Source organism: Herpailurus yagouaroundi, unplaced genomic scaffold (genome assembly GCF_014898765.1).
Source record: "Herpailurus yagouaroundi ecotype Mexico unplaced genomic scaffold, PumYag 210, whole genome shotgun sequence".
In the NCBI taxonomy this organism is placed as follows: Eukaryota; Metazoa; Chordata; class Mammalia; order Carnivora; family Felidae; genus Herpailurus; species Herpailurus yagouaroundi.
Genome location: NW_024412441.1, coordinates 6,167,333 through 6,189,527, shown reverse-complemented (window position 1 = coordinate 6,189,527; position 22,195 = coordinate 6,167,333). Strand labels below are relative to the sequence as shown.

Below are 22,195 nucleotides of genomic sequence, written 5' to 3'. Positions count from 1 at the left end.
CGGTTCGTGGGTTCAGTCTGCATACCGGGCTCCACACTGATGGTGCGGAGCCTGCTTGGGATTCCCTCTCTCTCCCCACTCTCTCCCTCTCTTTCTCCCTCTCCCCCTTTCATGCTCTCAAAAATAAATAATAATAAAAAGTTCAAATGGGAAAATGGGGAAGTAACTGACACAAACACACCCAGCCAGTAGTGACAGACAGGATTCAGGATTTGAACCAAGAGGTGCCAAAGCTTAAACTCTTTTCTCTGAGCAAGAGGTCAGCAGTCTAAGACTGGGGGATCCAGTCTGGCCTGCCGCCTGTTTCTACAAAGTAAAAGCATGCTCATTGTTTACATAGTGTCTAGGTTGTGGGAGATCATATGGACCACAGAGCCTACAATGTTTACTACCAAACCATTTACAGAAAAAGTTGACCAGCCTCTGTCCAAGCTGTTCTGATGAAAACGTACTGCCCATCTTGGTTCCTCAGGGACAGTTACTATAAGAAGCAAGACGTTTGGAGGCCCAAAGTGGCAGCAGAGACGGCCTGACTGCTCTGGCCTGGGTGCAGGATTTCCCTTGGAGACCAGCCAAGAAGGCCTAGGGCTTAGGTCATGCTACTTTGTATCTATGTAGAAACTGCTTAACAAGGTGAACCTGGGCCACGCGGCCAGATGTGCAGCCTACAGCCCTGACGGGGAGATGGTGGCCATTGGCATGAAGAATGGAGAGTTTGTCATCTTGTTGGTGAACAGCCTGAAAGTCTGGGGGAAGAAACGAGACCGGAAGTCTGCTATCCAAGATATCAGGTACATAGCAGGTCGTCTGGGCAGGGAAAAGAAGGGCACCTCCTTCGTTCTCCTTCTCTGTGGTTACCTTTCTGGAAGGGTCATGACTGGAGTGAAGAATTCAGATGTGGGAGGGTCCCTTTCAACGATCCAGCCGTGGAAGGAGACTCCCTCACACATTAATTCCCAGACATGTCTTTGCTAAGTTCCACGAAGAGTGTGGTTAAAAACTGCGTGTACGACGCCATTCTGCATAAGGCTACGTGCATCCACTCCCGTACTTCCATGGGATTGGATGCAGAGAAATTGCTGAACTCCCTAGAATGCTAACCACGTGTGAGTCATGAAGTGAGATCTCATTGCCTTTGAGCTTGGGAGGCCCATTCCAGAGCAGACCTGACTAGCCCTTCTCACAGACCATGCTCTTGGATTGCTTTTTCTAGAATCAGCCCAGACAGCAGATTCTTAGCCGTTGGTTCTTCTGAACACACAGTTGACTTCTATGACCTCACTCAGGGCACAAGCCTGAACCGCATTGGCTACTGCAAAGATATTCCAAGCTTTGTCATTCAGATGGATTTTTCTGCGGATGGCAGATACATCCAGGTATGTCTCAGCTTTGCTAATATCTGGGGCAACCAAGAATCATCACCATTATCGTAACAGCAACAGCGGTGGCTTATATTAATTGAGGGCTTGCTTTGCGCCAGGCTGTGCACCCATCTCCTCTTTATAGGAATGTTTCCAGTATTGCAACTTTTCCCCTCCCTTATAAATGAAGAAGCAGGGGCCTAGAGAACTTAAAAATATTGAAGAAATACAATTTTTAAAGTAAAGTTGTCCTTCAGTAAGAGACGCAAGCAGCTCAAGCCCTGATAACTTTAACCCTCCTTTTACTTCCTCCCTTTGAAAGCTTCCTAACCTCTGGTTCTCCAGGGCTACACCTAAGCCCACGTGGCTTCTCATATTTAGTCATTTCACTTGCAAGTCTGGTGGGGGTGTGTGTGTGTGGCCCGTCCACACTTGGGGTCTGGATGCCAGACACCAAGCCTGGAGTGGGGGCTCCTCACTGGGTCCCAACTGACAGGTTGGAAGGGATAGAGAGGGGTCCCACCATTGGGACTTACAGCTGACAAGAGAACAATGTCTTGTCCAGCACTCCGAACAAATATTGTGCATTAGTGAGCTGGCCTGGAGTGAATAACCCATTGTGAAATGAGAGGGGACCCATTCATTGATTATTTACTGAACCAGGCGCTGTGCTAGGCTTTTGGATGGATAGGATGGGCCTGGTCACTGCTCTCCTGTAGCTTCCCTATAAGGGAGAAGACAAGCATCGAACAGATAACCACAAAATATACCTATAATTACAAATTGTGATTATGTGCTGCAAAGGAAAAGTACAGGGTGCTGCGGGAGCATTTAACAGTCGCTGAATTTAGATTCACTTCCTCTCCACACAAGTGATATTTAAGCTGAGGCCGGTGGGATGTGTAGGAGTTAGCCAACAAAGAGAGGTGGGAACATTGTTCCGGGCCATCTGTATGAAGGCCCTGAGGTGGGAAAGATCTCAGCTTTCCATGAAAAGCAAGAAAACCTAGGGTGGCCAGGCTAGAGACACCCACAGGAGTAGATGGGGCTGGTGATTTTCTAGAAAATGCTTATCTCCCCCTAGAACATTCCCAAAGAAGCAAAGGTCAGGTCCTAGATGGTTCCAAACTCAGGTACATCGGTTGCCGTCTGTGAGAAAATTCACCTACATCTGTACCAAAGGATCTGTTTGTCCAAGAACAGGGACTCCCAAACTTAAGTGAGGATCACAGATCACCCGGCGGCTTTGTTAAAACACAGATTGCTGGGTCCCACCCTCAGAGTGTCTGATCTGGTAGGTCTGGGGTGGGGCCCAGGAATATGCATTTCTAACAACTTTGCAGATGATGCTGAAGCTGCTGGTCAGGAACCACATTTGGGGAACTGCTGCCTTAGGATTTTGGAAAAGAGCCAGAAAATGAATGGAAAACCGTCCTGCTCATGTGAATTTCGCTATAGGCTGACCACAGGTTTTGCAGCCTCAAGCTGAACTTGGGTTTGTTGAAGAGTTGTAGGGATCCAGAGGCTTGGCCAGTGTTCTGGGGAAATAGTACACCCAAAGGGGGGCCCTTTGGCCTGGAGAGAAAGCTGATGGACATGGTTGCCTCTTTCTCCTCGCAGGTGTCAACAGGAGCCTACAAGCGCCAGGTGCATGAGGTACCCCTGGGGAAGCGGGTCACTGAAGCCGTGGCCATTGAGAAGATCACCTGGGCCTCCTGGACAAGGTGACTGGAGGAAAACACTTTTTTTTTTGTAATGTTTATTTATTTTTGACAGAGAGCACGAGTAGGGGAGGGCAGAGAGACAGACACAGAATGCGAAGCAGGTTCCAGGCTCTGAGCTGTCAGTACAGGAGCCCGACACGGGGTTTAAACTCATGAACTGTGAGATCATGACCTGAACCAAAGTCGGACGCTTAACCGACGGAGCCACCCAGGTCCTCCTGGAGGAAGACACTTCTTAAGGAAAAGATCACAAAGAAGTTTCTTAGGCCAGACTCAGCCTCCAAGTTTGTATGTGGCCCAGATGTAAAAAAAAAAAAAAAAAAAGCTCAGAGATAGAGCTGTCTTGTCTTTGGGGACTGGGGGCTGGGGGCAGGAGGCTTCTTGAATCTGGGCTTTTGAAATGCAAAGCCCTCCCTTTTGTGTAATCCCTTGGTCCTACATCTGCAAACTCACCAAGCATGTTCAAAGGGAAATTACCTCCCAGCTTTTGGCTCAGCCCTGGTGCACTGCAGTGGAGGCCTCCAGTCGCCAGGAGGGACGGGAGGGTGGGAGGGCCCCGCATTGCCACTTAGCAGGATAAGGAGCAATGCGTTGCCAGTTCAAGGGAAAGGACACCACCAAGCTGTGAGCTTGAAGGTGCCCAAGCATATACACATCCAAAAGGACTAGAGGGCGGAGGGAGTGAATCAAAAATGGAGGGAACTTTTCTCTTGGGGTGCAAAGGAGGGGGGCAGAGCAGAGCAGTAAGAGCTAGGTCAATGCACAGGGGGGCAGGGGACAGAAGAGACACATGATCATAGCCAGTGATGCAAAATAGCCCTCTCTTCTCCTTATCCCTGGGAGGGGACACCTGACCACAGGAAGCCTTCTCATGCATCTCCTTCTGACACCTCTTCTTACTCAAAACAGCATTCTGGGGGATGAAGTCATTGGCATCTGGCCACGAAATGCGGACAAGGCTGATGTCAACTGCGCGTGTGTGACCCATGCTGGCCTCAACATTGTCACAGGAGATGACTTTGGGCTGGTGAAGCTCTTTGATTTTCCGTGCACAGAAAAATTTGTGAGTCTTCCTCAGAGGAACTCCCTACACGGCCTCCAGGCTCTTTCCTGTAGTCTGCAGGAGGCAGTGGCCATATCTAGATGGCCATCGAGAATCTAGAGCAAGAGGAATCTTGTTCCAGTCCTGTGGAGATTTGGGGACCCCTAACTTTTGCATCTCCCTTTGGAGGGGAAGTTCTGGAAGCAGGGAGAAGGGAGGTTGGGAGGGGTACAAATTGGCCATCCCAGGCAAGAATGGGACAGGAAAACCCATCAGTGAAAGGTTGGCTAAAAGAAATGTGCAGACGAAATGGGAATCCCGAGTGGAGGATTCTGGGACGGGGAGATTTGAGTCCTGGAAGTAGTCTGTGGTTTCCAGGAGGAGCAGGGTCTCAGCGGTCTCCATTCACTTTTGCTCACAGGCCAAACATAAGCGTTACTTTGGCCACTCAGCTCACGTGACGAACATCCGTTTCTCTCATGATGACAAGTATGTGGTCAGCACTGGAGGAGACGACTGCAGGTATGAACATGACTCACCTGCTCTGGTTCCCTGGGCCTGGTTGTTACTCCCTCTTCCTGTCCCCACATCAGGTGTCCCATGGGACACAGGGAGGGGCTGACATCATAGTGACAACAAGGACTTGTCATGTATGGTCTGGTGACTCTGAACCCAGGTCTTGAAGGGCCCGTGTCCCCAGTAGAGCTGTCCTGGGATTGGTGAGAAGGGGAGGACAGGATTCCTCCTCTGAACATTGCTGGGTGGAGGGACAGATGAGTAAGGGACTCCAGGTGGCTGATTTCAGTAGGACAACCCAAGGCATCATTGCATATAATCAGGTTAAAATGGCCTTGATCCATAGGTCTTTTAACTCATAACTTCCAGCTGATCACCAGGGTTCTTAAGATGGGTGATTAGGGGGGCCTGGGTGACTCAGTCAGTTAAGCATTGGTTAGGTGTCCCAACTACTGATTCTACCTCAGGTCATGATCTCACAAGTTGTGAGATCAAGCCCCATGTTGGGCTCCATGCTGAGCATGGGGCCTGCTTAAGATTCTCTCTCTCCCTCCATTCCACCCCTGATGGAGAGCACTCGCAGGTACTCTCAAAAATATTAAAAAAAAAAAAAAAAAAAAAAAGCCTCAGTCACCGTGAGAAATAAGGGTGTCACCCAGTTTTACATGAGATCTGGTGAGAAGTCAAGCCATTAGGCCCAGTGCTAGTTAGTAGCAGGAGATCCTCAACCAGCTATTTGGACTGGGCTGCTTTTAACCTTAACTGCTGCTGAGTGTTAAACAGGCACATGTTCCGTGCGAGGTGTGACTGGCCTTCCAGTGATTTGGAAGGACCCTTACCAGCCTGCTCCAGAGATGACATCAGCCTCTTCAGCCTTTCCAAGAAGGCCACTTTCTCTTGTCCCTCCAAGTGCATTCCTTATTTGGATTGTGGAGGAACAGGACAAAGTCATTCCTGAATCTCTCATTCTCCACCTCTAATGTAGTTGAAGGGCTTTACTGCAACATGAATATAGGTTTCTGTTCAGCCCAAGCAAAACTCTTGGGGGGGACAAAGAAGTGTAGCAATCCCGATATATATGTATTTTTAAAGTTTATTTATTTATTTAGAAAGATAGAGAGCCTGGGAGGGGCAGAGAGAGAAGATAGAATCCCAAGCGGACTCCGTCCACACTGTCAGTACAGAGCAGAGCCCGAGGTGGAGCTCAAACCCATGAGCTGGAAGATCATGACCTGAGCCAAAATCAAGAGTCGGACACTTAACTAACTGAGCTGCCCAGGTTCCCCCAGATATTTTTAGTGGTCTGAGAGAGGTTGTGGAAAAGGCACCTGTAGAGAATGTCAACCCACTTCCTATCCAAAAGCATGGTGTAGAAAATGGCCCCCAAGGACGCTGATAGCCCGTGGGAGAGCACCATCTCCAGTCCGCTGTGCCAACAGCGGCTGGCACTTAGAGCCCTTGAGATAATACTGCCAGCAGCTCCCTGTGGAGTGGAAACACCCATTGAAAGCAGCACCCGCCAGACTGTGAACAAGCCAGCAATAAGTGAATTGAGATCCGAGGTGACTTTTGATTACGATGAAAGGCTTAGAAGTAACCTTTAAAATGCAGGACCCCTAGGCCTTTGTAGTCCTGGGAGCCTATTCTGATCCCTGGCTCTATGTTGAACACTAGAAAGGGTTCTCCTACTCAAGTGGAGTTGATAGAACCTTTTCAATAGTAACAAGAGAGATAGTGTGAAGTCAAATTGCCAAAAGTCCTTACATTCAGCACATTCAGGCTGCTGAGAACCAAACAAAACAGAAAACAAGAACTTTTTTAAAAAGCAATAGATCTTTATTATTTTTTTTTAATGTTTATTTGTGAGAGAGAGAGAGAGAGCGCGTGCACACGAGTGGGGAAGAGACAGAGGGAGACACAGAATCTGAAGCACGCTCCAGGCTCTGAGGTGTCAGCACAGAGCCTGACGTGGGGCTCAAACCCACAAACCGTGAGATCATGACCTGAGCCGAAGTCCGATGCTTAACCAACTGAGCCAGCTAGGCGCCCCCCAAAAACAAGCAATAAATCTTTAATTGGTGACAAGATCCCCGATTTGCCTTTAGAAGTTGAAATGTCCAACACATATCAGCTAAGCTGGACTCAAGAGCACTTGGTAAGATTGTTTTTTGTCACTTGACAAAGTTATGATGCCCAGCCACGCAAGATGACGGTCTGATCTGCCTTTTCAGTGTGTTTGTGTGGCGATGTCTGTAAATGCCGGAACCCTCTTTATTGCTGCTGCTGCTACCACCCAGCAACTGCAGGGGCAGTGACGAGGCCCCTCGTTGCCACCAGCTGCTGGGAAAGGCCTACGCTGCGGGCCACACAAGTTCCAAGTGCTAGTGAAGTGGGGTGACTGCTCCCAGACTCTGGAATCTCCAAAACTGTGATGCCAAGAAGGTCAGTTCTAAAATGTTAAGAGTGCTTTCCTCTGTTCCTGAGACTATACTGACCACAATGACAAAAAAAATCCTGCTAATGTAGCCCACCAACGAAATTTAAAGCCTCAGTTACCCTGACCAATATGTAGCTTTTAATTTGCATCAAAACTTTTACAAAAGATGTTTTGCTATTATGTTTCTATATACTTTAAAAATGTTCATTTTTACAAATGAGTTGAACAAGACAGCTTAATTTAGATGCGCTAAAGCACTAGAAATATTGATAGCCTCAGTTCTCCACATTTAGCTTTCAAAACCAAATGAGCCATGTACAAACAAGTTGAGAAACTTAATTTTTTAACATTTCATTTGCAGAGTTTTATATCCATTAAGTGCCTTTGAAAGTTTCCAGTTGTGTGGGCTGCTGTCTCCCCTCCCACAAATTATCTCCTTTCTACATATGGTGCTAAAACTTCAAAACTGAGGAGGGCTACAGGACCCTTAACAGATTCCTGGTCTGTCACCCATGTCATGTGTTTATGTCGAGGCTTCCTAAATGACATCAGTTCCCTGCTTGAGAAGTAGTGGCAGGTGAGCAGCAAAGAAACTTAAATTCAGGAGGGAGGGGGTAAAAATGGGTTTTCACTGTTTAGTGCCAAACCTACAAAATCCAAAATAGAAGTAAAATTAACCTCTACTACAAAATAGTAGGAAAAAAAAGAAAAAAAAAAGCTCAAGTGGGTCTAGGATTAACGAACTCTTAATCCTAATAAATGCGGGGACCCAAGGCTGCACGGGGTCTACCACCCAGTGGGGCTGACTTGACACCACGGATTTGTTCAGGTGAACTGATCTAGGTCAAGTCCAGATAAAAAGAAAAAAATCTCAGCAGAACAAATTCCTAAGCCCAAGCAATATTTGAAAGATTATTCAACAAAAACAGGCTAGCTTGGCGTTCGTCAGAGCTGGCTAGATGACACAATGTGACCTGGACAGTATTAACCAGACGACATCCCTGACCTGCCTCACTCCTACTTCACACTTGGCTCACCACTGACTCCAGGAGGGGCTGACAGCACACACCGCGAGGAAGGCTGGTGAGGGCCTGGGGACTCTGAGCACACGTGCACCCATCAGTCCTTCCCATCAGTGAACCAAAATTCTGGGTCTTGAGTTTCTGGCTATTTGCAGTTGTCAGTTTAGCGACAGTGAAATGAAGCATTTTCAATTAAACAGATTACTAACATTTACCCCAGAAGTGCTTCAGCATTCTAAATGGATTAGATCACCAATGAAGCTATTTTTATATGCCAAGTTATGAATGCCTTACATTAATCCCCTGATAGGCTGTCGGGTCCCCAGTTAAGAGTCCCTGTGCAGTCCTGATTCTGTTTTCTGTAACCATGTAACTGGCGATGCTGAGTGATGACCATGTCTGCCTACACTGTACCACCGACCTTTCATAATAATCAGATCTTGTATTGAAATAACCACGTGGAAATAAATTGATCAATGAGGATATGTACAACTATATTTAAAGAGCAATAGTGTCTGTGTCAAGAAAACTTCTTAAATCTTATTTGTAAACATTTATATGGTATGATTTTATGTATGTTTATCCTGCACTGTGTTCTATATGTTAAAATATTGGTGCATGAATTTATTTTCAATTAGCAAAGTATAAAAAATACATAATTTGAAAACATTTTGTATGTGTCAAATAAATTTGATTATGTAAACACAGCTGCACTACGCACTGGAAAGCTTTCTAAGAGTACAAGCCACGGCTCACTAGTTGAAGCAAAGTCTACTGTGTGTATACTTTTAATCTGGTGCAGTTTCATGGAGCCAAAATACCAAACATATTTTGTCTATAAGCTTTATTGATACTTTGCTTTTACAGTTCACAATGCATTCCACAGATTCAGTACAGCTTAAACCACAAATGTATAAATCTTCATTTTATAATTTTTTGCATAACAAGGTTTGATATTTGCAAACAACGTTTTTGGAAGCATTAGATTCAGTCCATAGATTCAGAGTCTGTGACAAAATGAACTACAGTAAGTCTGTGCAATGAAGTTTATGCTGAGGAGTTCTATGTGCATGGCATCGTTTCATGTTGAAAACAGATGGTAGTGCTCCTAGAAATAGATTTTCTTTTATGTGCTTTGGAACTACACATGTATAACCAATGACTCTCTGAAATATCAAGCACTGTGGGGTAGCCGGAAGGTAAAGGTCTAAGCTTTGTGAAACACTATATATAGATATATATATAATCTATATTTACTTATATTGGCAATTAATATAACAGTAAGATTCACAATACACCTAGAACATACCAGAAAGGCAAGCTTTTTCACTCTTGCTTTAGTGGTATGATCTCGTCTAAACATTTCATTTCAGAAAATCTGCATCAATCTACACAGACCATACACAGTGCACAAACTGTGAAAAGGATTATTTTTTTCAGCTTCACTTTCTCTGCAATTCCCAAAAAACAGCAAGACTACCTGCAACAAAGTGTAATGTACAGCTTTCTCAGATCTTTTTCTATTCACCAGTGCCTCGTATCGGAAAAACAAGTATGATTACGGTTTAAATCCATACATAGCAGCTTACAATACTTAAGATGATGAACACATGGCAGTCAAGACAGGTAATTTTCCTCAGACACCGCATTGCTAAAAATAAAGATCTGTGAAACTGCAATGTCAAGGTTTCCTTCTTCCCTGACCCTCCCCCATGTAATCAAACGAATATCCCCTTTTAAAGATAAACTATTGTTAATGATTTCTGGCTTTTTCATTCAGCTTTGCGCTTCAATCCAGGGATTTTCGCTTGGATTCTACAAATGGAAAGGTTGGGACAAAAGGTCAATATAAATATTTTTAAATTTTAAGTATTTTAAAACGCTATCCTTCAAGAACTACTTGTATATTGCTCAGCTTGTACAAGAAATGAATCTTAAGGCTGTCAAACTACAAGCTGTAATTATGCCACTTTGCCTGATGAATTAGATTTAAACAAAGCCTTAAATACAACAAAAAGCAAACAGAAATCAACGATTCCAAATGTAGAGAAAAATCGTGTGGCAATACTGTCGCACTTTTTAAGTGTGATTAAGATTTGCTACCCATTATGTCTAGAAGATGAAAATACAAAGTCCAGTACACCTTGTCCTTAGTAAAAAAGAAAACAAAAGTTGCAGATTTTAAGTACTTACTTAGCCATAGCATCTTTAACATTCTTGTTTGCAAGTCCTAGATAATGATCTATCTGCGCCTGAAAGAGAGGTATAAAGGAGTTACTAGAAAATTAACGTTGGTAGAGTCTTATTAACCGTTACTCTGTTCCGGCAAATTAAGGGCTTAATAAAGGCTTAAGAAACCACGTTCTTCATATTTATAAGGCTATGGAAACTGGCAATAATACATCTGTTTGAAGTAATAAAGTGAGACTTGTATCCTGAAATCTATACTTAAGAAATTACCTGATGCCGTTCATAAATAACAGGAACGCTGAAGAGTGAAATCAGAGCTGAAAAAGGAAATACACAGCCTTTAAAATCGACTGGGAGGTTTAGGGAACAAACACGGAAAATGGTAAACTCTTAAGATAGCTAGGCAGTGTTCCTAACGAATGAATAAATACACAAGGATCTCCTGGAGGCACCTGCTGGTGGGGAACCACTGCAGAGCAGTGAGTGACTTAACCAAGGGATGCTGCAGGAACCACTCCTAGCTTAAAATCACGTCACACAGACCTTATAAAATACAGGCATCCAAGGTTAGTGTGATTTATGCCTGCACCATCAGATGAGGCCAGCCCCCATCTGGTTTATCACTATTAACTGGAGCATTCTTCAGGAACTAAAGTAGCAATTCAATACACAGTATCAATATCAGCAATTTAGCTGAAGAGATCACAACCTCAAATATACGTCCTGTCTTCCCCACAACATAAGAATTCTCTCCACTACAATGTCTCTTGGGGTGCCGGAATGGCTCAGTCTGTTGAGTGTCTGACTTTGGCTCAGGTCATGATCTCATAGCTTGTTGAGTTTGAGCCCCTCATTAAGTTCTGTGCTGACAGCTCAGAGCCTGGAGCCTGCTTCAGATTCTGTCTTCCTTTCTCTGCTCCTCCCCCACTCTCTCTCTCTCCCCAAAATAAACAAACATTACAAAAAAATCCTTTAAAATGTTTTTAAGCTCCTACACACAATCATCTTTTATTGTACAGTTTTTCATTCAAATAGTTTTATAGACTTACCCAAAATCAGTAGTGTCAGACCATTGAACAAGGCACCAACATAGGTAAATACCCACATCAACACTGCAAACTGTAAGAAAATAACATTAGCCTATTAAAACCACAATTCACATGAAGTTGAAGCTTTCAAATAAAAGCATCCCATCTAACGGCCAACCTACTAGAGGCCTAATCGTTGGAGATTTGGTACATATGGAGATTTCATCTTGAAGTCACCAGTCTCAATTCAAAATTTCAGAATCCTAATTAAAATAGATTTGATTCATTTTGTCTGGGCTACACTACCAAGTAGTTGATTCAATTTTCTCTGAGATCAGAAAACATGCCAAAGGTATACCTTCCTCCTTCAACTTTAATACAGCATTTAGCTTTTACATGGGAAGACTGAAAAGGGATGAGAATTTGCTATTAAACCTGATTTTAAAGCACTAAAAAGTACTTCAGATCCACATGAGCTGAATAATTCAGACATTAAAATCTCAGACATCTGAATAAGTAACAGTGAAGCAGGAGTACTTATGATCAGTGAGAATGGGTTTCAGGTACCAAAATTACCAGCTCTGGCATTTTATAAAGGAACAGAAGCACTGGCTGCCGAGTGATACATGTTTTAATAGCCACAGTTAACCCTGGGAATGAGGATGTCTCAAACTTGTATATATATTAATAAAACTATTATTATTCTTCTGGTCACTGCTTTCTTTATTTAACAAACACCAATATAGTTCTTACTATATTAGTGCCAGGCACAGTTTTAAATGCTTTACAAATATTAACTCATTTATTCCTCTTAACTTGATGAGGTGGGTGCTATTATTACCACAGCAGATACAGACAACTAGAGAATAAAGAGTTTTAATACCTTGCTAGCAGTCAGATTTCACTGTCCTCTTTACGGGTAGGGGACTGCAGTGAATTAACTAAACTCTCCTACTTCAGTAATCATGGTCTTAAAATCTAGGGGTGTGTGTGTGTGTGTGTGTGTGTGTGTGTGTTTTAAATCATCAAATAAAGCAGTTTGGGAAAGGCTCTTCTAAAAAGAGATTTCATTTTGAGAAGTCCTTTGTTTCCTCTTCATACTTTATTCATGAAAGGCTGGACAAGAGGACTGTAGAGTTTTCTTTCCATTCTAAAATTTGGTGACATCATATAGTACAGACTCAATGACATGATAGAAACAGTTCTTGGAAGACTTAAAACACAAAGTCAGTCTGGATTTTATTATTCTTAATTAGTAATACCTTTGCTTTCTATTAAAAGCCTTCATGTGTCTGGCATTAGCTCTGCCCTAGTCAGCAGGTAACACAATATGATGCCACCGTCTACAGTGATTAGTCAGGGACAGACAACAGCCCTCCATCTCCTAGAGGAGGGATCAGCACACCTTTCCTTTCAAGTAAGATAGTAAGATAATAACCATGTTTGCTTTTATGGGCCATAGTGGCGGGGGGGGGGGTGTCTTTCATATATTCTTGGAATGTTGTCTCTGAATAGTTTTTGAATATTATCCTTTAAAAAACATAAAAACCATTCTTCGCTCTCAGGCTATATCAAAACCCGCCATGGGTCAGACAGTAGTTTGCAGACCCTTGAACTGTCTTCCTCCAGATACTCATTCATTCAACAAAATTCGATCGCCTACCAAAAGCTGAGTACCACGCAGTAATTAAGGTGTTGAAGCTCACATTTACTACAGGTTAGGAATACAATCTGGATTCCTCCACCAACTTCAGTTCTACAAACAGCAACACTCTGGTTACCTCTACAACTGAATTTAATGTTCAAGTGACCAAATGCCAAGCATTCTTAATACCTGCCAACTGAAAATCAAAAATTCAGTGCTACCTTCCCCTTCTCCCACCACCCCCCTCCCCACCCCGCCTCAGTCTTAGCAAGTGCCAAGGTAAGAAAAGTCTGCAGCATGACTCCAGTTAGCAAGGCTTTTCCGTCTCGGAGTTTTACAGACTCCTATTGCAGAAGCTAATTTTAACTTCTGCATTTAAGCAAGTTTGCTAAGAAACATTTTCATGTTTTCATCCATCACTATCGACAAGTCTAAAAGGGAAAAGCATCAACCTTCCACATTTTAAAATAAACTGCTTTAGCAGTAAAGACACCTTTGTCATGACAGAATTCAGATACTAACACACACACAGGCTAAAAATAAGTCCTAATTTGGTCATTAAGTCACCCACAAGGCTCCACTCCCAGGTCAGCAAGGAGAGAAGCCCAAGACTTCACACCTAGGCTATCTAAGGGACTCAAATGTCACTGGACTTGCTTCTTGCAGGACACTCTTCCTAAAAGCCACATTACCCAAAGGCAAAGAAAAGAACAGAGGGAGAACTAAATGTGGAACAAGTGACCGACAGGCACGAAGAAGCATGACTAAGGACGGAGGCAGACAGATAGACATACACATTCTCCCTCTCGGGGAGGCATGTACACCCTGGCTCCACAGAATATTGCCGTGCAAGTATGTCAGGCCAATGTTGCCCAAATTTCCCATTTTGAGAGAGAAACCAGAAATTCACATTTTTATGTATCACAGAATTTTTAAATATTGCAAAAAATTTTACATTTCAGGGGCTCCAAACAAAAATGTTAAGTAAGGTTTTCCAGAGAATACACCATCAGAAGAGAAAGGAATGGTAGTTAAGGACATGCATCTAGCAACTGCACAATTACTGGAACTGTTATATAATGAAAGCAACTAACTTTTTTTTTCCTTTGGCAAATATATTAGGTCAGTTAATCTCATCACAATGCCAAAAGTTAAGTGCTATTATTATCCCCAAAGAGCAAACCAAGACAAAGAACAATTAAGCAAGCTGCCAGACCAGAGGTCACAGTGATCTAAAGTTTATCTGACTCCAGAATCTATCTGCTGTGCCATACAGTAAAACCGCCTACAGAGTAACCATTATTAATGGAAATTTGTCACGAATGTGCATGCTGTCATTTTTAAACTCAAAATTATTTGACCTTTTTTTGACATCTACAGCCTTACTCATTGGTATCACTTTGCCTACATTTTCCCTAGCCCATTTCCCAATTTTTCCTGTGAGCCACAGAAAGCAGAAACTGTCAAAATGTGTATGTTAATAACTATCTAAGAGCCCAAGAACTAAATTTCAAAGTTCTTCTGGGTCAGCTATTTCTGGAGTGCAGACCTTTTTTGGCTCACTTTCAGATTTAAGAACTGTATTCTGGAACATTATGAATGCCTGATGTTCAGACAACTATAGCTAGAAATTTTCTTACAATTTTAACATTTTCACTGAAAGTCACGGAACTGTCATACTGAATCCAGGCTTTATCACCCAAAGCTGTGTTACAGAAAAATAAGAACCTTTGCCTAAAACACATGGCATCTGGTAAATAAAATTATTGGATTTTTTTCTTGAGATTTGAGGTTTCAAAAGCCAAGATCCCACTAATGAAACTTGGAGCCTTACTCATGAAACTCCAAAGCTGAGCCCAGTGGGGACTGTCAAATATCCTCCTTTACAACAGGCCTGGTGGTAGTGGGAGGAAGGAGTGGGGGGAAAACAATTGCCTGGGGCTTAGAGTTTAATGCCACAACTTTCAAAAACTGTGATTCTCCAGGCAATATCCACAGATATCCCAATATTCCTTCCTTTCCCCAACCCCCCTTCCTAGTAACGAGTAAATTTTATAGCCCCCAGGTGGTTCCAATCTGCAGCCCAGACTGAGAACCACTGTTTTAAAATGAACCCGATCAAAGATCCCTCACACATAAGAGCAATCACAGAATTAAACCTTAACTAGGTGGTCTAAATATGTTCAACTACCTTAAACTTGTTTTCTTGTAGTCATGGATCTTATTTAAAAGTTAACAAATATCAGTGGGTTAATAAAATTATCCTGCCTCTTTCTGACTTCTCAGAGACCAATAAAGTACACCAGGCTAAGAAAAGGCTACATACACAGCTTTTGCTACTTAATTTTACGACAGAACATTCCTCCTTTGCTTTCCTTTCATTCATTCTCCTTTCCCCACCTGATGTCTGGCACTCAATGGAACAAATCCCTTTAAGAAATATAACCTTTAGGGGCGCCTGGGTGGCGCAGTCGGTTAAGCGTCCGACTTCAGCCAGGTCACGATCTCACGGTCCGTGAGTTCGAGCCCCGCGTCGGGCTCTGGGCTGATGGCTCAGAGCCTGGAGCCTGTTTCCGATTCTGTGTCTCCCTCTCTCTCTGCCCCTCCCCCGTTCATGCTCTGTCTCTCTCTGTCCCAAAAAAATAAATAAACGTTAAAAAAAAAAAAAAAATTAAAAAAAAAAAAAAAAGAAATATAACCTTTAAAACAAATCCTGAACGCTGGACAAAACATTTGGCTGCAGTGAAAAACTAATGTTTGAAATAAGTTCTACTGAATGGAATTAGATATATTTTGTTAGTAATTCTGCCATATTTGACTAAAATTAATCCTTTGGGAAATATATTGTTGCTACATCTGTGGACATGTGAGATCTTCTCTAGGACTTAGAAGCTTGTAATTCCCAGCAAAGGAGCAAAATAAATTGAACTACTGCCCAGGAATTTAAAAAGGAGAAATTGCAAAAACATGTCTTATTTGTATCTGTCCAAGTCAACTGCCAAAAGGAGTCTTAGGCCAGGCACAAAGATAACCACCATCTCACATCAGGTCTTTTTCAACAGGACTGATTGCTCATGAACCTTGAGAGTTTTGTTTTGTTTTTAGTCACATTTGAAAGAATAGGCTCCTCTCTCTCACTGTCAAGGGAAAAAAAAAAAAAGTAATGAGCAAAGGGATGAAAAAGTTTCACATGCTAAGAATAGTGGCTCTAAAATTTTCTAAGGAAGAAGGTTTCAAATAAAAGTAATAGGGGCGCCTGGGTGGCGCAGTCGGTTGAGCGTCCGACTTCAGCCAGGTCACCATCTCGGGGTCCGTGAGTTCGAGCCCCGCGTCGGGCTCTGGGCTGATGGCTCAGAGCCTGGAGCCTGTTTCCGATTCTGTGTCTCCCTCTCTCTCTGCCCCTCCCCCGTTCATGCTCTGTCTCTCTCTGTCCCAAAAATAAATAAAAACGTTGAAAAAAAAAAATTAAAAAAAAAACAAATAAAAGTAATGGTAACTGTGACCCAGAATCTAGAAATGTAGATTATATAAATTTGAGGGCACCAAATTTATGAAGGCAGTGAGTTATAGAAAAACCTCTTTCAAATTTTTGTTTGAAAACTATTATTTTAAATATGCCACAGAACTTGATACCGTGTGTATTTAAGAACTACATTTAAGAACTTGTAAATGAGACTCCCACTCATTTTCTTGAATTTAGGGTGGTATCCGTTTTCCTAATGATGAATCATACAAAATCAAAGTAATTCCAATTAGAAGCTGGTGCTTATTTTGGGATGAGCACTGGGTGTTGTACGAAAACCAATTTGACAATAAATTACATATTAAAAAAAAAAAGCTGGTGCCTCTAAGTTTTTTTTTTTGTTTGTTTAATTTTGAGAAAGAGTGTATGCACACAAGCAGGGCAGAAGCAGAGACAGAGGATCCAAAGCGGCTCTGTGCTGACACCCAACGTGGAGCTCAAACTCAAGAACCATGAGATCATAACCTGAGATGAAGTCAGATGTCCAAATGACTGAGCCACCCGGGTGCCTGTGGTACTTGTAAGTTTTTGAAAATTCAGTGTTATTTAACAAATTCATCTGGAAACTGGAGAGACCGGACTATTTATTAGCAAACTTTCAAAAGACTGAAAATCTAAATATAGGAAATACAATGAATCAGTCTAATAGGGCCAACATTTCTCTTTTATACTGAAAAAGTAAAAAAAAAAAAAAAAAAAAAAAAAAAAGAACTGCTTGCTTTAGGGAGAGAGAATAGGGCTCCCTATTAGCTGCTGTGGCTAAAAGGGAAAAAGTAATAGAAGGAAAATCATTTTCTTTAAAAAGAAAACGCTCTCTATATAAACAAAAACTGTGGAGGACTAAGAGTGGTAAATGCTCAAGAATCTATCTATAGAAAAGGAATACTATTAAGTATTTTTTATAAAGAGCCAAGAGTGTCAAGATTTTTGTCAGCTTTTTTCAATAAGAGACATTTTAGGCAAGTATCCTGTGTTTCTACATACAGTACCCTTATTCAGTGGAAACAAACAAATGGAATGTGTACCACTCACATACAATGACATTAAGATTTTATTTTAATTAAAGGGGGTCAATTTTTAATTTTTAATTTTAAAGGGGGTCAAAGGGTAAAAAGAAAAAGTTTATTGGCTTTGGAGTTACCCTACTTACCCCAGGACAGGAAACAAAAAAGAAAGAAAAGGTTTAACTGAAGTCCCCCAAATAATAGAACCACCAGGCTCATCAAGGAAGACCCTTTGTGTGTATTATCAGAATTTACAACTGAATTACCAAGTGCTTCATACCCATCACCTTCGCAAAGGTAGGGAGAAAAAGACACACCCTGCCTTTTATTCTTTTGCCTCAACAGGTTTTGAGACCTAAATGCAAACAAAGTTCATTCTATATGTTAGTATATTGAAGCACCAGTTATTTGTTTGGAGCCCAGAAGAATCACCACCTGAGAAGTCATCAAGCAGCTTTCCTTGAGCTCTGGGATTGCCAAAAAACACTACTAAAGGAAACCATTCAAGTAACTTTTTCTTTTTCTCTTTTCAGAAGTACTGCTAATCTGTAAGGACAAAAAGTAGTAAACTATAATTCTAACACATGTCCCTTTTTCCCCCCAACATTAAGAAACAATGTTTGTTTTAAAAAAATAAAAAACGCTCATAAAAATAAAGTGTTTCACAAACTAAATCTGCCTCATTATGTGCCATTTTCTGCTACAAATCACACATATAACAAAGTCACACATAAAAGCCACTGAAGGCAAAAATTTATCAAGTTCAGTTTCTCTCGCTTATGCTAGCTCCATCATGAATAACATACCTGCTTAAAAAATAAAACAAAGCAAAACAAAACAAAAAAAACCAACCTGAGATAATTTTCAAAGGAAATTAAAAATTGAGCTTTAACAGCAAAATGAAATAATTCATCTTCTAGAAGTAACTTATTCATAAAATTTCCTCATCCTATTTTCACGTATCTGTAATTTAAAAGGTGTTTAGAGTATTTCATCAAGCCTCCTCTAACGTTTTCATGCTCCTCTAGCCTTTGCCAAGTATTGCCACACATAACTGTCTACGCCTAGAAATGTATATAGATGACAATAAAATCTGAAAGGACAGAATTTTCTTTTGACTAAAGACATGTGGAAACTTTCAATTAAAATTTGTAAAAACTGGAACATAACACATCATTCCCAGATCAATTTGTTTTATTTTTAAACAGATTTCTTTAAGAACATCTTTTAGACATACAGAGCGCTGCCTTCATGGCTAAACTGTTAAACATGAAGGATGACTTTTGGTTTCTATCTGTTGCAATTTTTATTAAGTCTATAAAAACAATGACTCTCCTCTATCAAGCTTCATAATGCTTTTGTTTGAAGTCACCCCCCACCACCAATTTTTGACTGCTAACTTCAGAGATGGTCCTTTGCTGTTTGAAACTTTTATCACTACGTATAGTGTGTTTTCTCAACCAGTTCCCACCCACAACCACTTCCTCTTAAACCACACTAGTACCTTTCTCCTCAATGGTTCACATGTTCTACCCCAGCTATAAGCTATATATAGCATATATCACTTCAGTGAATAGGAGGAACTGGCTTTTTGTGGCACTCATATGTACAAGGTTTTATTCCACTTACTCCAAAGGATTTTGTTATTTTTTCCCTTTGAAAGTAATTAATCAAACATCCCAAATAACACAGCCATCATAGTTTCATTTACAGACTGACATCAGATAATATCAAAGCACTACTACAGAATGTCACTAAAAGCAAGCACTCTATAGATACAAAAGAAATATTAATAAAAGGAAACTAAATGATTTTCCATTAATGCCGTTAGTAAGTAACTGAGATTCCCAGTCCGAAGCTGAAAGGACACAGCTGAAAATAATGTCCATCTACTGGCTTATTAAAGCTAAGATGTTTGTCAAAAGCACTGAGCATTTAAACCTATTGTAACCTGTTCAGAAATTGCTTCACTGAGTCAAAAGGCCCAATCACGGTATTGCTATGATATCCTTGGTCTGCATGATAAATTGCTATCTCGTACATATCTCTCACCAAAGAAAAATTATAAATACCACCGTAGTACATTTCTACCCCAGGCTTAGACTGGAAATGAGTCTATCTTAAGCATGATCACAGACAGTAACACACAAAACACAAATGGTAAGGTCTATGTAAAGAACTCAAGTCTCAGTGCTTAGAACTCATGTTACAAGGTGATTTAGTGCTTGCTTTGAGTCAGTGAACTCCAGGAAAGTTTATTTGCAAGGTGAGACTCTAACAGTCACTCTAGCAAAATCCAAAAACTGAAGAAAGACTTCCAGTAATTACTAACTGAAGATTAGTTGAGGTGTTCCAAGTATCAGAACTTTTCCAGAATAAACATTTCGGGAAAGAGTCCAAGATATAAAATAGCTTATGTGTGTATATAAATCACACATAAGCTAAGAAATTAAGTGCTAGACTCTAAAAGAAAGGCAAAGAGATTAAATCACATTCTGGTATCAAATCTAATCTTCATTCCTACAGTGAAAATTCCCTTTAATGTTCTCACTTTTTTTGTTGTTTTAATTTGTTTGTTTTAATTCCAGTACAGTTAACATACACTGTTATATTAGTTTCAGGTGGACAGTACAGTGTTTCAACAACTGTATACATTACTCAGTGCTCATCATAAATGTATAATTTTCCCACTTCTCATCTTTATCATCTCCAAAAGTATGAATTTCTAACTTATTTTCCTTTAAAAAAGAATAGTACTTTCTTCCCATCTCAAATAGTTGATTGGATTCTAATTTTTGACACTTAAGTTGACAGTACATCTTTGTCATTTGATTTCACTACATACTTGTCATTTACTTTTAATATGGAAAAGTAGAATTTTACACTCCAGTCTTTTGATATTGAATTCTATGTCAAAAATGAAGAGCAAATAAACTTACCTTCAGAGAATCAACTAAATCATCAACTAAAAAGAGGCGTCTCAGTTCTTTTATCGTGCAGTTCACATGACCAAGAGCAGAATTACTGTATTTCTGAACCAACTCCTCAGATATAGCAACTTCAGATTCCAAATATGCCCTGGAAAACAAAACACATCCTGTCACTGATCAGAGTGATTTTTCCTGGATGTCTGTCAATCAGCAATTACATATCTGTAAAAAAAGACATTAACAAAATACTTTACCATAAAAAACCTACTCTTTCTAAATGAAGCACAATGTAAAAATTCACCAAGCAATGGGTAGATTTCATTGATATGCACGCTGTCAGCTGATGAGCACAGAAAAAAGCATTTGCTTTCAAGTCAGACTGATCTGGGCTTGAATCTTAAACTCTGCCACTTACTTGTCTTGTGTCACTTTGGAAAGTTACTATCATGAGGAGTCACTGAATAAAGTGCTTCTTAACACAAGCAGGCACAAAGAAGCACTCAATAAATGGTAGTTATTATTAGGGACTTGGTTTTTTTTCTTCAAGCTGACATTAGGCTGTCATTGGGTTTTCCTAACAAAGATTCTATCTGTTCCCAAATACTACACTCTCGCAGCCTAACTTTCAGGGGAAACTACCCAATATCTCAAGGCCCAGGCTGTGAAATGGCTGCCGGAAGTATAGTGCTAATGCTAGTAAAACATAATAGTTACTGCCCTTTTAGATGCCCTAATCTATACTAAGATAGCTAGAATTGTTTTATTTAAGAAGAGAACTGTAATGAAGAAGAAAAGTCATCTGCAGGAATGCAAGGAACTGTTTTATCAGTTATTGTTTCAGAGCAGCCATTTTATCTTGGCAGAGTACAACCAACTCAGAAATGCTAAGAACTTTTCTATCTGTCAGAAATAGCTACTTACAACCCCAGTCTCTCCTCATCACTCCCCCATGTCTATGGATACTAGCTACTCATACTGGAAACAACAGTCCTCTGATAACTCCTTATCCTATAGTTTCCTTCTGTAGTATGTCCCAACTATGTCCCTTCATTTTTACTCACGATGCTAGCACTCTAGTTCAAGTGTTCATTTATTTACAACTGGGGTATTCTTATCTGTCTCCAAACCAATCTCTAATCTGTCTGCATCCTAATCCATTCCTTCAGCCAATGCCAGATCAGTTTTATTTGAGCTATCCTAAACAGTGCTATTTAGATTGACCTCAGGTAGGAGTTAGGACACTTGCTACTATCTAGATAAGGTAACTTTGTGAAGTCATTTGACTTCTCGGGGTCATGATTCCCACTTGAAAATTAAAGAAACAGACCTTCTTAAATCTCTTCAGGCTCCAACGTTTTGTGATTCTATGGTTCCAAATTTTCAACCAGAGCTCTCCTCAGCCTTTCCAACCTGATTTCTCACTACTCACTATGATGCAGCCAAATATGAGCCATTCATCAAACATTTTTTAATCTTACTGCCTTTGTTCACCATACTGTTTTCCCAATCCACACTGCTCTCCTCTCACCTCTAGTAATAGCATATCTAGTCAGTTAGCCTGTCTGAAATCTCACCCATACATGAAGCCTCTGTGGCTCTTTCTTCTCTAAGACACTATTATGCAATTCTAATGCAGTCTTTTGTAGCTTTCTTTTGTAGCAGTATTATAGTATTGGCCATATCCAGCCCTGGAAATGTGTATACTTGTACATTTTCCCTACTAAAGTATAAACTATTAACAACCAGGAATATATCTTTATTACAATGGCATAG

At 41.0% G+C, this 22,195-nt stretch overlaps 2 protein-coding genes and 1 long non-coding RNA gene across 12 annotated transcripts in view; 1 reads left to right on the top strand and 2 right to left on the bottom strand.

Moving 5' to 3' along the window:
• Positions 1 to 7,836, top strand: part of EML6 (EMAP like 6) — a 275,164-nt gene extending 267,328 nt beyond the window's left edge. For 5 of the 6 annotated variants that reach the window (XM_040453714.1, XM_040453712.1, XM_040453713.1 and 2 more), the window contains 6 exons: positions 619 to 791; positions 1,214 to 1,376; positions 2,982 to 3,085; positions 3,995 to 4,148; positions 4,549 to 4,649; positions 6,875 to 7,836. In XM_040453714.1, coding sequence (XP_040309648.1) covers positions 619 to 791; positions 1,214 to 1,376; positions 2,982 to 3,085; positions 3,995 to 4,148; positions 4,549 to 4,649; positions 6,875 to 6,899 — 720 coding nt within the window. In that variant the 3' untranslated portion in view covers positions 6,900 to 7,836. The remainder of the gene's footprint in view (positions 1 to 618; positions 792 to 1,213; positions 1,377 to 2,981; positions 3,086 to 3,994; positions 4,149 to 4,548; positions 4,650 to 6,874) is intronic. The other variant, XM_040453716.1, reaches the window with a different exon arrangement.
• A 1,093-nt stretch (positions 7,837 to 8,929) lies between these two features.
• RTN4 (reticulon 4) overlaps positions 8,930 to 22,195 on the bottom strand; it is a 73,180-nt gene continuing 59,914 nt past the window's right edge. For 4 of the 5 annotated variants that reach the window (XM_040453717.1, XM_040453720.1, XM_040453721.1 and 1 more), the window contains 5 exons: positions 20,432 to 20,570; positions 11,342 to 11,411; positions 10,563 to 10,609; positions 10,296 to 10,354; positions 8,930 to 9,917 (listed from right to left, as the gene is read on the bottom strand). In XM_040453717.1, coding sequence (XP_040309651.1) covers positions 9,875 to 9,917; positions 10,296 to 10,354; positions 10,563 to 10,609; positions 11,342 to 11,411; positions 20,432 to 20,570 — 358 coding nt within the window. In that variant the 3' untranslated portion in view covers positions 8,930 to 9,874. Of the gene's footprint in view, positions 9,918 to 10,295; positions 10,355 to 10,562; positions 10,610 to 11,341; positions 11,412 to 14,501; positions 14,515 to 20,431; positions 20,571 to 22,195 lie in introns of those variants that run through there. The other variant, XM_040453719.1, reaches the window with a different exon arrangement.
• Positions 12,336 to 16,207, bottom strand: LOC121016286 (uncharacterized). Its single transcript, XR_005784206.1, has 2 exons — positions 15,665 to 16,207; positions 12,336 to 15,411 (listed from the first exon to the last, which is right to left on the bottom strand). It is a non-coding gene; the product is annotated as an uncharacterized LOC121016286 (long non-coding RNA).